The sequence below is a fragment of the Pantherophis guttatus genome, chromosome 5 (assembly GCF_059756535.1).
Source record: "Pantherophis guttatus breed Tessera chromosome 5, ASM5975653v1, whole genome shotgun sequence".
Taxonomy (NCBI): Eukaryota; Metazoa; Chordata; class Lepidosauria; order Squamata; family Colubridae; genus Pantherophis; species Pantherophis guttatus.
Genome location: NC_142067.1, coordinates 75,595,532 through 75,609,929, shown reverse-complemented (window position 1 = coordinate 75,609,929; position 14,398 = coordinate 75,595,532). Strand labels below are relative to the sequence as shown.

The 14,398-nt window shown below is 36.9% G+C and overlaps 1 protein-coding gene across 1 annotated transcript in view; it reads left to right on the top strand.

The window, feature by feature from the left end:
* Positions 1 to 14,021, top strand: part of PTCHD1 (patched domain containing 1) — a 181,343-nt gene extending 167,322 nt beyond the window's left edge. The window contains exon 3 of the mRNA XM_034404530.3: positions 2,855 to 14,021. Coding sequence (XP_034260421.2) covers positions 2,855 to 4,509 — 1,655 coding nt within the window. The 3' untranslated portion in view covers positions 4,510 to 14,021. The remainder of the gene's footprint in view (positions 1 to 2,854) is intronic.
* The last annotated feature ends 377 nt before the right edge of the window (positions 14,022 to 14,398 follow it).

Below are 14,398 nucleotides of genomic sequence, written 5' to 3'. Positions count from 1 at the left end.
ATTCTCTGCTTTGAGATTCCTAGCTGCAATGGACAGCAAAGCTAGGTTCATCCCCCTGTGTATATACAGCAGGCAAAACAGGAAAAGGGGGCAGAGAGAAACAGTCCTGTTGCCAAGGTACATGCGGGTCGGAGGAGGGCAGAAATTTCAACTTCAGCCTCCTGGTGCGGCTAAGCCTGCCTAAAGCATGGAGGGAAGGAGAGAGAGAGAGAGAGAGAGAGAGAGAGAGAGAGAGAGAGAGAGAGAGAGATCCAATCTAACCTGTGTGCGAGTGTGTGTGTGAGAGAGATCCGATCTAACCTCAGTGTGTGTGTGTGTGTGTGTGTGTGTGTGTGTGTGTGTGTGTGTGAGAGAGAGAGAGAGAGAGAGAGAGAGAGAGCTGATCCAATCTTGGAGAGTTATATCAGGGCTTGCAGTGGTGTGCTCTCTCTCTCTCTCTCTCTCTCTCTCTCTCTCTCTCTCTCACACACACACACACACACACAGAGAGAGAGAGAGAGAGAGAGAGATGTATATTTCTTTCTTTCCTCCCACCCCCCCACCCCACCCCCCAGAGACCCCTGGATTCCCTACCCAACTCTGCCTGTCTCATACAGGCACCACCCACATGAGTGACGTAGAGTTGGCCATGCCCACTCAGTCACATGCCTACCTCCCCAGCCACGCCCACCAGGTGATTAGGAAGAACTGGTTGTTAAATTATTTGAATCCCACCACTGGTAGTAAAACCTTATTATTCAGGTTTAATTGCCGTGTTGGCACTTTGCGATAAATAAGTGGGTTTGGGGCTTATCTCAATCCTCTTTCAGTATCTTTCATCTTCAAAGTGCTGTATAATTAGCTATGTAAATAGAATGACAGTAGTTTTGGAGGATATTGGGACACTGAAAGCTGATTTATAAATAAAGCATATTTATAATATGTTGCAGAAATAGTGCTTCATAAAAAGGGTATGTGTAGGAAATGACCAGGCTGAACCTGAGGGAGACATCAAACACATCATCAGTAACTAGCCCTTCATGCCCACAAGAGATCTAAGTTCAGCCACCTTGAATGTCTTTGACTCCTATCTGCCGCCAATTTGCTTTGTCCATTAGTAGTTCAGATTCTTGTAGTGAGCTTAAGCTTGCAATAAATCTTTATATTCATTTGAACTGCCTGGATTTCCTGATTACCCTGGCACTTGGCATTATGTACATATGGTAGGTAAAGAAATCCCTGTGGATTTTACTCCACTAGACATACCCAACTATAAGGGATGGTGCTCAGCTTCATTTCAAAGCCATTGAGCCAATGCTGTACATATGGTACATAGGTGTATATCTTCCATTGTTAAAATAACTGTGTATTGGGTATCATTAATAGCCACAATTTTATAGGGAAGTAAAATTCTAATTTTTGCTATGATGCTAAATCAGTTATTTAGACTGGACTCCCATAACCTTACCTGTCAACCATCCTGTTGGTAAATGCAGCAAAAGAAACTCCTGGACGTTATTTTACCAAGAGTATAACTTTACCGATAATTCCATATAAGAGTAGTAGCACAGAACTAGCAAAGCTGGTTCTAAAGTTTTTATTGTCCACCAATCAATTGTATTCATTTTGTTTAGGGAACATTTGGAACAGCTCGGAGTTTTCCCAGTGTTTGACCTTAGGGTGTTAGGGCCGTCCTGGGCTGCATTGGCTCACTTGAATTCCTCAACTCCCTCCCAAGCCTCTCTTGCATTCCAATACTTTCCTTCCCCACTCCCTGTTTCTATTATCTGGTTGAGAGCAGGGGTGCATGGTGAGTCAGCCATGACACCACTAATCCCATTTAATTTAGCCATAAAAACCAATTGGATTTAGTATTGATTAGTTACTTATAGAATCAAACTAATATACATGTAATTAGGCTAGTGAAAAAAATATTTAAAATCATCTACATCTTAAAAGTTTAAATATAGTGATCAATATACAGTATATTTCTTCCGTACCTTATACGTGGCAAAAGTATAATAATATTTCAGTTCATTCATGTCTATCATCTAAATTATTGTCTAGGTTGACAACAATATATGCATGAAACCTCTTGGTTTCATGCATATAGAATTTTGCACAGAATTATGAATTCAATGGATAATCAATCTAACCTACCTTTGTAACTTTTAGAAACAAGCCTTTGTATTTCACACAACATTGTAACTGATGCAGAATCTAGCACCTTAATCTATTTTTGAAAATAAATATTGAGATATCACAGTTATCTAAATCATATGAAGCTATAGTCTATTCATTTTCAAACATTAATGCCAAAATATGCCCCCGCTTTAAAAACAAGCATTTTCATTGTGTGAAAAGATCCATCTGTACATTTTGACAGCATCCACAAGGCTTTTTCTGAGCATGTTTATCAAAGAAAACAAATGAAAAATAATTATTTGTGCCATGGCTCAAATTAATCTTCATTGCCTCCTACATAACATAGACTTTATGTTGAAGTTTTCTGTTTAAGTGCAGTATCAATAAAATACTACTGAAGTTTCTTTAAGTTTGGTTACTCTTAAATCATCACAAAGTAAAGCCATGGCATGAAAAATGCATAATTTAACTTTAATTGGATAACTTGTTAGCATAATTCTTCTTGGCCACAAATTTCCTGGCACAGATTATTACCATCAATAATCACTGTAGTTCTATTTTTAAAAATAATTTTCATGTCAGTGTATATGAACATTTGCCTACACCAGGACAATTTCTTCCTAAATTACCCAGGTCATGCAATGCACAATTAGCTATATCCTCATTTGCAGGAGTCACCTGACTTTCTAATTATATAACAGCATTACAGTTGCTCTTTTCTTCGTTCCAGGGCACGGATTATATGGAACTTTTGAAATGTTGTCCTCCTGGAGAAAAACTAGAGAAGACCAACATGTAAAAGAGAGAACTGCAGCTGTGTTCGCAGACTCCATGCTCTCCTTTTCTCTCACCACTGCCATGTATCTGGTGACTTTTGGGATTGGTGCCAGCCCTTTCACCAACATTGAAGCAGCCAGGATCTTCTGCTGCAATTCTTGTATTGCAATTTTCTTCAACTACCTCTATGTACTCTCCTTTTATGGTTCCAGCCTCGTGTTTACTGGCTACATAGAAAACAACTACCAGCATAGTATCTTCTGCCGAAAGGTACCAAAACCAGAGGTATTGCAAGAGAAGCCTCCTTGGTATAGATTTCTTCTGACAGCCAAATTTAGTGAGGATACAGCAGAGTCAGAGGAAACAAACAGTTACGAAAGCCACCTTTTGGTGTGTTTCCTCAAGCGTTATTACTGTGACTGGATAACAAACACATATGTCAAGCCTTTTGTAGTTCTCTTTTACCTTATTTATATTTCCTTTGCCTTAATGGGCTACTTGCAGGTCAGTGAAGAGTCAGACCTCAGTAACATTGTAGCAACTGCGACACAAACCATGGAGTACACTGCTGCTCAGCAGAAGTACTTCAGCAATTACAGCCCTGTCATTGGGTTTTATATTTATGAATCAATAGAATATTGGAATGTGACCGTTCAAGATGACATGCTAGAGTATACTAAGGGGTTTGTAAGGATATCTTGGTTTGAGAGCTATTTGAATTATCTGAGAAAACTCAACATATCAACTGGATTATCCAAAAAGCATTTTACTGATATATTGAGGAACTCCTTTCTGAAAGCTCCCCAATATGCCCATTTTTCAGAGGATATCATTTTTTCAAAAAAATACAGTAATGAAGTTGAAGTGGTGGCCTCTCGAATGTTCTTGGTAGCTAAGACCATGGATACCAAACGAGAAGAGCTCTATCACCTCCTGGAAACTTTACGAAAGCTGTCTCTCAAATCTAAAGTGAAGTTCATTGTTTTCAACCCATCCTTTGTCTACATGGATCGTTATGCCTCCTATGTGGGGGGGCCCTTGCAGAACTCCTGTATTAGTGCTTTATTCCTGCTCTTCTTCTCTGCATTCCTAGTGGCAGATTCTCTCATCAATGTATGGCTCACACTCACCGTTGCCTCAGTTGAATTTGGAGTTATAGGTTTTATGACCCTGTGGAAAGTTGAGCTGGACTGTATTTCTGTGTTGTGTTTAATTTATGGAATTAATTATACAGTTGACAACTGCGCACCTCTCTTGTCAACATTTGTCCTGGGCAAAGATTTCACAAGAACTAAATGGGTAAAGAATTCCCTGGAAGTGCACGGGGTAGCGATTTTACAGAGCTACCTCTGCTTCATTGTTGGTCTGATTCCTCTCGCAGCTGTGCCTTCAAATCTGACCCGTACACTGTTCAGGTGCTTGTTTTTGATAGCATTAGTCACCTTCTTTCATTGCTTTGCCATTTTACCTGTGATACTAACTTTTCTGCCACCATCAAAAAAAAAAAGGAAAGAGAAGAAAACTCCTGAGAATCGGGAGGAAATAGAATGTGTTGAAATGGTAGATATGGATAGTACCCGTGTGGTTGACCAAATTACAACAGTCTGACTAGTTGGTTTGTCTTGCTTTTTTTAAAAAAAAATAACCATCATCCCTAAATATTGCCAAGAGAAAAAAATCATATTGATTATAACAATAGGATTTGGATGTCTGTTTTCAAATTAAAACCAGGAGCATCCAGAACACCATGTGAAGGGGGAAATGTGACTGTTTGTGGATTGGCCTTCACATATAAAGTACAGTGACATTTACATTCACCCAATACAATGAGAGTGACAACTTGGGTTGCTACCTGAGATAAAGACAATAGAGATGGGTTATTAAATAGCATACTGCCGTGTCTGCCCTGCCAATGCTGCTGCCCCTGGGGCAGTGTGTGCCCACACATTGAAAGGTCAACTGTCAAGGCTGAAGAAGCAGTAAGTGTACATTTTGGACACAGAGGCTATGTAAAACTTTCAGTACAGCAATAACTCAGTTCCATGAGTCAGCTATTATGGATCTTAGCCATTACATCTAACTTTTATTTCTATTGCTTCTATTGCTGAGTCTTCGGAGAGGGGCGGCATATAAATTGAATTAATTTAATTTAATTTAATTCTTTTTTTCTTTTTTCTTTTTCTTTTTCTGAATAGAAACATATATGCAAGTTGTTAAACAAAAGTAAACCAACAATGGCCAAGAAATTCAAATTTATGCACGGCTAAATAGAGTTATCACTGTTAATCTAGGGTCATTTCGCAGTTGCCTTCTTTTCTGAATTAATAAATATTTTAAAGTGGAATTAATCCCCTATATATTTTAATACAACATAATTTTCTAGCATTTTTAAAGAAAAAAAAACAAAATTAGTAATACATTCAAGTTATCTGTTACATCACTTTTTCAGTAGGGTTTATTAATGTTATTTAATAGGGATTATTATTGTTGTGGTGGTGGTTGTTATTGGAAACCCTGCTTTCCTATGCTAGATTTGATAACATTCTCTGATACGTTAGGAGATCTAATGGCAGATTGGAAAAGGAATATATTTAGCAAATCCTACCAAAATCCATGAAACAAGCCTCAGATGCCTAAATTTTGTCTCATAAATGTGTATGTTGTAGAATGTCTTAAACTACCAACCATTGTTCCAGGCTGTACACTATTAGTACACAAAAAGAGGCTCAATGTGTAGCCATACATAATAGGTAACATAAGTCACAATCTTCAACTAGAATTTCTGTCTCTGAAGTCTCTACTATAAACTATAAATCAAGGAAATCAGTTGAACTCTCCAGAAAAGTGATTTTGAATTCTTAATGCTACAGTCTTTCATGAGATAATGTTTAAAGGAACTGTTCTAATATAATAAAACAGAGTAAATAGTTATCACTGCCCTCTTGAAAGGTATAAGATGTGGTGCCACAAGAGAAGAAGGAATCAAACAATTTACAGTTTTGCAGTGAACTAGGCCAGAGGGATCCATAAAACACATTTCCATCATCTTTGGTGTATCTACTTGGTATATCCCTGATACTTGCTAAAAAATAATATTGCCCTCTGTGATACAGAAAAATACCGAATTTGCTTACAGTACTGACAACTCACAAATTCTGGAAAATTTCAATTGACATTAGCTACTTGTAGCTTTAGTGCTGGGCATGCTATTAGAGTCATAGTAGGTAAAATGTGTACTTAGCAGATGGAACAGAGCAGACTATTTCTCAAAGTTCCTTCTTAAGTAGGCATGACCCTGGTGACACTAATCAGTCAATTCTCTAGATTTGGTACCTGGCCTCCCAGAGTTCTCCTTTCTCTTATTATTTGCCCTGAAAAAACTGGCAAAGTTGAATTAGAATTGTGCAGTGGTAATCACCAAATTACATTATTTTTATCTTTATATTGGCACTGTCCTTTTATGTCAAATCCTCCATACCATTGCAGAAAATAAGATTGGCATGTTGAAGTAGCACAGGGGTGTCAAACTCAAGGCCCAGAGGCCGAATCCGGCTCACAGGGTGCTTAGATCTGACACGTGGGGCCACCCTGGAAACAGCAAAGGACCAGCCTGTGGTGCCTCTGCCAGTAAAAACAGAGCTCAAGAGGGCCGCCTGTTTTGCTGGCAGAGGGTTGCAGGACACCGTTGCAGCCGAAAACAGAGCTCAGGAGCCTGTTTTCGCTGGCAGAATGCTTGAGCCATCACAACATGAGTGACATCGAGCTGGCCATCCTTACTCTGGCCATGCCCACTCTGGCTCCCCAAGGTCAAACACAACCCTGATGCAGCCCTCAGTGAAATCGAGTTTGACACCCCTGATGTAGCAGATAAGGAATTAAATTGGTTAATCCCTAGAGATTATTTTCCAATAGTATTTTCACTGCTGCTGTGCGGCAGGGTGAGTTCCCATCATTCACTCCAGCTCCTTGACGGGAACATGAAAGGAGCCCCCAAGGGCATCCCCTGGGCAACTGTGATATCACTGACTAATTCTTTCAATCTGGAAGCACTTCAAAGGTGCCTCTGACACAAATGGGATGGGGGGGAGTAGAAGAAAAAAAATGGAGTAAGCTTTTGTGTTCCACTACTATAAATACGCCATTAAAATAACTTACAAAGGTTATATCAAGAACTTGACAAGCTTGTAATTCAAACATACTTGAACTTTTCTATATCACAGGGCTTTTTCAGCAATCTAGTGATTGGACAAACAGTGAGGATAAGCACACTGAATTATTTGCAAGAAAAAATAGTGCACAGTGAATTTGTTTTGTTCATTTTCAGATAGATATTGTAACATTTTTATTCCATTGTTACAATAAACAGCTTCTATTGTTGTTAGCCTCTGAAATATCTGCTATAGAAGAAAGTTAAAATGTTTTGTTCCTTATCAAATAATTTTCTTCAAAAAGGGACAGCTTTTTCCTGCCAAACCTTATTTCTTCCCAATATGAAAACCATCACAGCATTCTTCCTCTCCCAGCATTCAGGTTGGCAAGTTGCTACATGCATAAAATATCTGTAAAATATGCAGTAGCTACTGCCATATAAATTGTTTTGAGAAACTTCTTAAAATTCACATTTACCAAAACTAAATATGCTTTTGAGAGTACAAAATAATTGAAGGAATTGAATTCTTTGCTCCCAATTGATAAATTCAGGTCCAATGATATCTATGACTTTGTCTTCTTTTATACCAAATTTAAATTAATGCATAACAGCTTCATGTATAGTGTGATTTCCCCCCCCCCCCTTATCTTACCACATAGCAGGCTCTGGTAAAATCTTACTGTATGCCCACAAATTTGTAAGCTTATGTGAATTATTATTTTTTTAAATGTTCAGTTATATTTTTCAGACATGTTTATATATTATTCCTAAACTGGATGATAAAAGTACTTTAAATTTGGCTCTCATAAAGACTATAAAGATGTGTATAATTGAACTCCTTATTGAATGAGATTCTTACAGCGCTGCTGTAGTGTGTCCACAGGACACAGGATAAAAAGGTTATATGACTTACAATCATTCATTTAATGACCATTCCAAGTTACAACAGAACTGAAAAAAGTGACTTATGACTGGTTTTCACATAAGCATTGCAGCATCCCCATGGTCACATGATCAAAATTTGAGCACTTGCCAGTTGGCGTGTACTTATGACTGTTGCACTGTCCTGGGGTCATGTGATCACTTGTAACCTTCCCAGCTGGCTTCTGATAAGCAAAGACAATGGGAGAAGGTAGACCTCTTAATGACCATATGATTCACTTTAAAATTGCAGTGATTTGCTTAACAACAGTTGTAATAAAGGTCATAAAATGAGGAGCAACTCAAATTAACAACTGCCTTGCTTAGCAATGGAAATTTTGGGTGTGTCTATAAGTCAAGGACTATATGCATGTGGAAATTGATTACATTTTGAAGCTGAAGTCCTACAAGGTATTTACACTACTTTTATGTTTACTGAAATATAATTCATTTAGCCAAATAACTCACTGATCAGAGCAATATTTTTTTACTTTGGAAGGGAAAAAATAAACCTACTTTTCTCTGTCCATCAAGTTAATTCATACAAGTCTGTCTTAGATATTCCTTAGAATGAAACAGAGGAAGAATAACTGAAGTAATTGGAACAATTTCACTATAAATGAGCTATATCTAAAATACATGCCCAGCATTTCATTGTAAGCAGTAGAAATCAGAAAAATACAAAAGCTATGAAACTAGAAGAAAAGCTCTCTAGCAAAAACAAATGGATGTCTTTTTCCAAATCCCAACCATTTTACTAAATGAAACAAGACCTGTAAAAGGTTAAATATATTGCAAAGAGGCTAATGTTACAGTGATATGTGCCAAATTCTATTTGTATCCTGGGAAGCTCCACAAGGCAAGACTATTTCTAGTGCCACTGGATTATTCTTCTGCACGGTCTATATTTATTCACTTGCTAAGGGTGACTCCCTGCCCCAGTAAATCAAGTAATGGGATCATCAGCAAACACTAGCAAAACTATATTACTTTATCTAAAACATTTAGAAATGTTACCATTTGCTGTGAAAACCCATCTCCAAAAAACCAAGAGCTATTTTGTAGGCTGTATCTTAAAAGTCATAATATATTCACTTTCATTTTTTAAAAAACAGTTTTCTATAGACCATATAGATGTTTACCATAAGCATCTGCTACTACAGAAATGCTCCAAGCGTCTATTAATAAGTATTTGAAGGTCATGCAGATTGTTGCTGTGATATGGAAAAGTGACTGCCAAAAATACCATATGAGAATGTTAAAGTATAGCTGCATTACTTAAGTTTCGGTACCATCAATCTGATGCAGTTTACAATCTGGCTAAACTGATTTTTCATTCAATAATTAACTGATTTCTTCACACAATCAAAGGGCTAAAAACACAAATATTATATGATGTCAGGGTACCTTTTGGGCCTCATCAATAACATATTCCCTAAACACTTTTTAAAAAATCAAATATCTTTCTAAATAAAAAGGGTATCAGCCCTATCATTGATCAAAGTAAGGAACTTCATGAAACAAGCCCTAGAAAGATGGAGATGGAAGAAAGAACCAAGCATGCTTCACAAACTGCCCTGATCCTTCTAGCTAGCTATGTCCATGGGTGAAAGGGAAGATGTGTTCCTGTTCCCAGTAGCAAAGTAAGATGAAACCGAGAGTCTAGTCTTCTGCTGTTAAGTAGAAATACTGAAGTTTTGCTGTCTGGAGTTGGGTCTAGGACAACTCGCCACAGCCAACTCGCCATGGCCAACTCACCACGGGACAATTCACCATAGCTAACTCACTATGGGACAACTCACCCCAGGACAAAAGTTACACTACTATCAAAGAAATTGTGGAATAGAATCATTAAATGATGCAAAAATTGACAAATTAATGACAAAAATTAGAATATTTTTAAAATTATTTTAAATAATTAAATTGAATTGTTGAATTGTCCCACGGCAAGTTGGCCATGGTGAGTTGGCAGTGGTGTAGTATCCCATTACATTATATCCGAACTCTAGAGCAAGGGAGTCATTTCCAAATGTGCATGGTACATCATCCTCACAGTTACTAAGAGTATGACTCCTACTGGACTCATTCCTCTTCCCATCAATCTAGTTGTTTAGGAACAAAAGAGTTGAGGCAAAGATCTTGAATTTTTTCAGTAATCTCCCCTACCACCATTATCATCATTCCAAACATAATTCTTGAGGGTGCAGACTCAAATAGGGTTCAGACGTTGCACTAACTGTAATGTTTTTTCATGTAGCAGCTTACCAATTTCCAACTGTTATAATTTATTAAATCAAGTGTAAAGTTTAATGTATTGTGCAAATCCTGCAATATGTGGTTTATTCAATAAACCCTAGGCACAACATAATTTAGATCAATATATAGTCTCAGCTACTGAGTCTCACAGAGCTCCAGCCCAGATAATTGAGAGCCACTAAGAACTTTCAAGCTGCGGCTAGAAATATTATGAAGGGAAATCTATGTTTTAACAATTTCAGTCACAACTTGAAGTTAACTGTTTCTTGCATGAAGCAAATCTTCATGAGCTGATTCACTGGCAATATTGAAGGATGAATACAGTTGGAAAAGGTGATAATTTGGGGCCAGGGGGAGAACTGCCAATCAAAACATGGCAACACAAAGGATGTTTTTATTCCAGCAGGAGGTAGGAACTTGAGAGGAAGGGGTTGGGATATGTAGATGGAAGGTTAGGTCTGGTGGAAGACCACTTTCATAGCCTGGGAATATACTGTTTTGTTTTGACTGGCTGCCATTTTGACTTTTCTGAGCTCCATTATGAATCCTCTGTCTCAGGGACTCAGATTACTTCTACTTTTGATGCTAGAGTAGATTAGAACTGGTGATATAGATACCTTATAGAAATAAGTGAATCTATTTGAAAACCATTTTAGTTGTTAAATAAAAGCTATTTCTTTTGTTTTTATGTAAACCAAATGTCTGTATTATCATCTGTCTCCCCTGTGTTGTATTCAATTCCATAATTTTAGAGACTTAAACAATTTTTAAACCAGAAAAGACAGTTAGTAGTGGCATCATAACAAAAGATAAGGGAAAAGAGCCCCAAAACAAGAAAGACATATGATGGGAAGATTTAGATAGATACAGCTGAAACTAATGGTTAAAGTTGTGAATTACATTATTGACTGAACTACAAAAGCTATATAAATAACATTTCATGCAACTGTTAATTTGAACCAATGAAGTCAATAAACTGTAAGAACAATAAAATAAAATTAAAAAACCGATAACCCTTAAAGCAAACAAGGAGGAGCAAAGTTATGGAAAAAAGGATGTATTTTCAGATATGAAGAACTAAAATTTCCATTTTCTGAAGCTCTCCTGATAGGGCAGTTGGATGTAGTAGTAACACAAGAGGGCACTAAACTTGGAAAAGTTTGTATAAAATATCAATGCACCTGCCAGATAAACTGAAAGTATAAAAATGATGTACCTTCTTTAAAGTCAGGCATTAAAGGATAATTGTAACTATACTTGCTTCTAGAACTTGTCTTTATCACCTCTAAAATATATATTTAATCTAAGTAGAGAACAAACATGGTCCGCCATATGTCACTGAACTGTAATTTTCATCATTTGCCGTTGAGACAAGATGGTTGGAAGTAGAGTTCAAAACTTCTGGTAGGTTGCACATTGTCCAGTCCTGATCTAAGTGACCTACATAAATTGCTTGACTGAATTTGGATAAAAGTTTAGCTATCTCCAATTATTGTACTCTGAGAAAAAAGTCAACAATCAAGAAACGGTTACTTGCCTTAGATGATCAATAATTTGAGTCTGGCTATTTGTTCTTTAACTTTAACTTCACTTCATTGTGCTAGGGATGTAGGGGGAGATGCCTTCTGCTTCCCAACCCCGCTTTCATTTTCCATGCAATTAAGATTCTGTCTACTTCTCCACCTCATTTAAAACAGGTGGCAATTGCTTATATAATGAGTTAGCAGCAGTAGATCCTATGGATGAGAGCAGTAGCAATTGCTGCCCAGAGAAAATCAGTTTGCAACTAATTTACCTGTCCAAGTAAGCAAGCAGTAATGTCCATTAGGAAATATAACATGAGAAGTTGCTCATTGCTTGCACTATCTCTTCACAGCTCCCTGCTGATGCTCTTAGCAGCTAACATCAGGAATTCACTGCTTGCCTTCTGTTAGTTAGGGGCATTTGGTTTGTTAGCAAATGAGTGGCAGCAAGAGGCAGCTACTCTTGCTTTTCCTGTGTCTGTAAATTAGCCAGTGGTGGATTCCAACCGGTGTTACTACCAGTTCTCTTCGCGCATGTGCTTTGCGCTGCTTTTCATTTTGGGTCTTTTTCCCTTGAGCTGTGCACTTAAGACATTTTATGTGAGATGCCTCTCTGTAGTCCTCTCATGAACTAGCTATACTATAGAGAGCAATTGTGAATAGAATCATGATAAATCTATTTTTTACTAATATTTTAAATACTGGGTGTGTGAAAGCATTGTAGCAATGCTTAATTGCCTTATCTAGCAATGTTGCTTCTTTCTTTCATCCCAAGAATACTGTAAATTGATTGTGGCATACAATGTAAATATACTGAGATGGAGAAAGAGCTGGTTTTTAATATCATATCCTTTTCGCGAGTCTCCCCTTCAACTTCCATATAGTCAATTGCAATAGAAGAATATGTGGAAAGAAGAGGAGAAATAGAATAATGGTCCTCACTTTAACAGAGTTGAAGAAATCTTTGATTTACAAAACTTAAGCCATCAAGATTAAATTCACATCCAATTACAACAGACACAGACAGATTGGCTAGTGGCTATTTTAGATATTCAGTCACATCTGATATTCAGTTTCCTTTATTTACTGTTGTTTGCAACTATTTACTCTGCTTAGTCATTGCTTCATGTGGTTCAGAAAGAGAACTGAAAGGTGATGGGTTTTTCTTCTCAAATGAATTCCAGCAAATTATCTCCTGGCATGCAAAGAATCTTTCCTGGAAAACAAACTATTTCTAAAATGTCTAAATTAGGCAGTGTCTTTTAATTATAACCGTTAACAAAAGTACACTATTCAAACTTTGGCAGTTGACCTTCCATGGGTAACAATATAAAGGTATTTGGAGATCCAAAAGTTCCTTTTAGTGGCTGATCATCAATCTCCTCCTCATGCTCTGTGAAAAGCATAATCCTTGTGGATGACCATATACAATTCATCTTCAGATATGGATTTTCCTAACATGGAGTACAATAGCCAGTTTTGGAGTACAGTAGTGAAGATGGTTGTTATTGGCAAAGTTACCTTTGCTCTACAGTCGACAATGAACTCTAATCACTCTCATCCTACACAATTGCTGAACTCAGATTCACCATAAAACTGGCTAAGGCTCTATTATGTTAGGCAGATCCATGGATGAAGATTTAAGCAATGAAAAAATCATATGTAATGTATGTGCATCACAAATTCAATGGCTATTAACATTGCCAAGCTTTCAGTGAACATGAGGAGAGTAAAGAAATCTCAGGTGATTAAGTAATGTAATGAAATGAGTCTATTATTATTATTGTTGTTGTTGTTGTTGTTATTATTATTATTGTCGTTGTTGTTATTGTTATTTCTTCAGACCATTTTGTAGATTTTTTTCAGCCACTGAGGGAGAAAACACTATTCTAAGAAAACAGAATGTTTTCAAGTCTACCATTTGTTTTATATATCGACAGAGAAATGATCTCTTTATTTTAATTTTCTTGCACAATTTCAAGAATTTAGCCACTGTGGTTTAATGGCTCCCCTAACACTCTTTTGCAATTGTAAGTACTCAGGGGTTTCACTGAAAAGGATGGCTGGATGCAGCTTCAGGAGTAATTGTATTCAACAAACTTCTATAATTATGCAGCAACAGCAGAAATGACACAATTTTCAGTCAACCTATTGTGACAGACATTGTGTAACGTCATACAATCAAATGCAATGTTTAGTAAACATAAACCTCTTTGTCATTTTGTATTTATTTATACAGGTTTAAAAATAAAGCACACATTTAAAATATATTTATATATCCATATATTGATATATTTCTACTGTTAAGCTTTTTTATCAACTACACAATTTCAAGGTTGACATTACTTTTAAAACATGGATACATGTTTTGTATCCATGGATACTTTGTTGTATTTGCACATGAAAGAAGTTTTTGTTTTAGAGTAGAACTGTAGAGCTGCAAGTGTTGCAACTTATGAACAGTGTTAATACTAGACGTAGAAGCCCTTCCCCCCCTGATGGAATTGACTAATAAATTTAAAATTTATAGGATTTTTTTTCATTCGGTATATAATCAACCTATGGTATATAATTCCAAAAGATGGTAGTTAGTTGAGGTGGCTTCAGAAGATAAATTCCTAGAGAACAAATCTATTCATGGTTATTA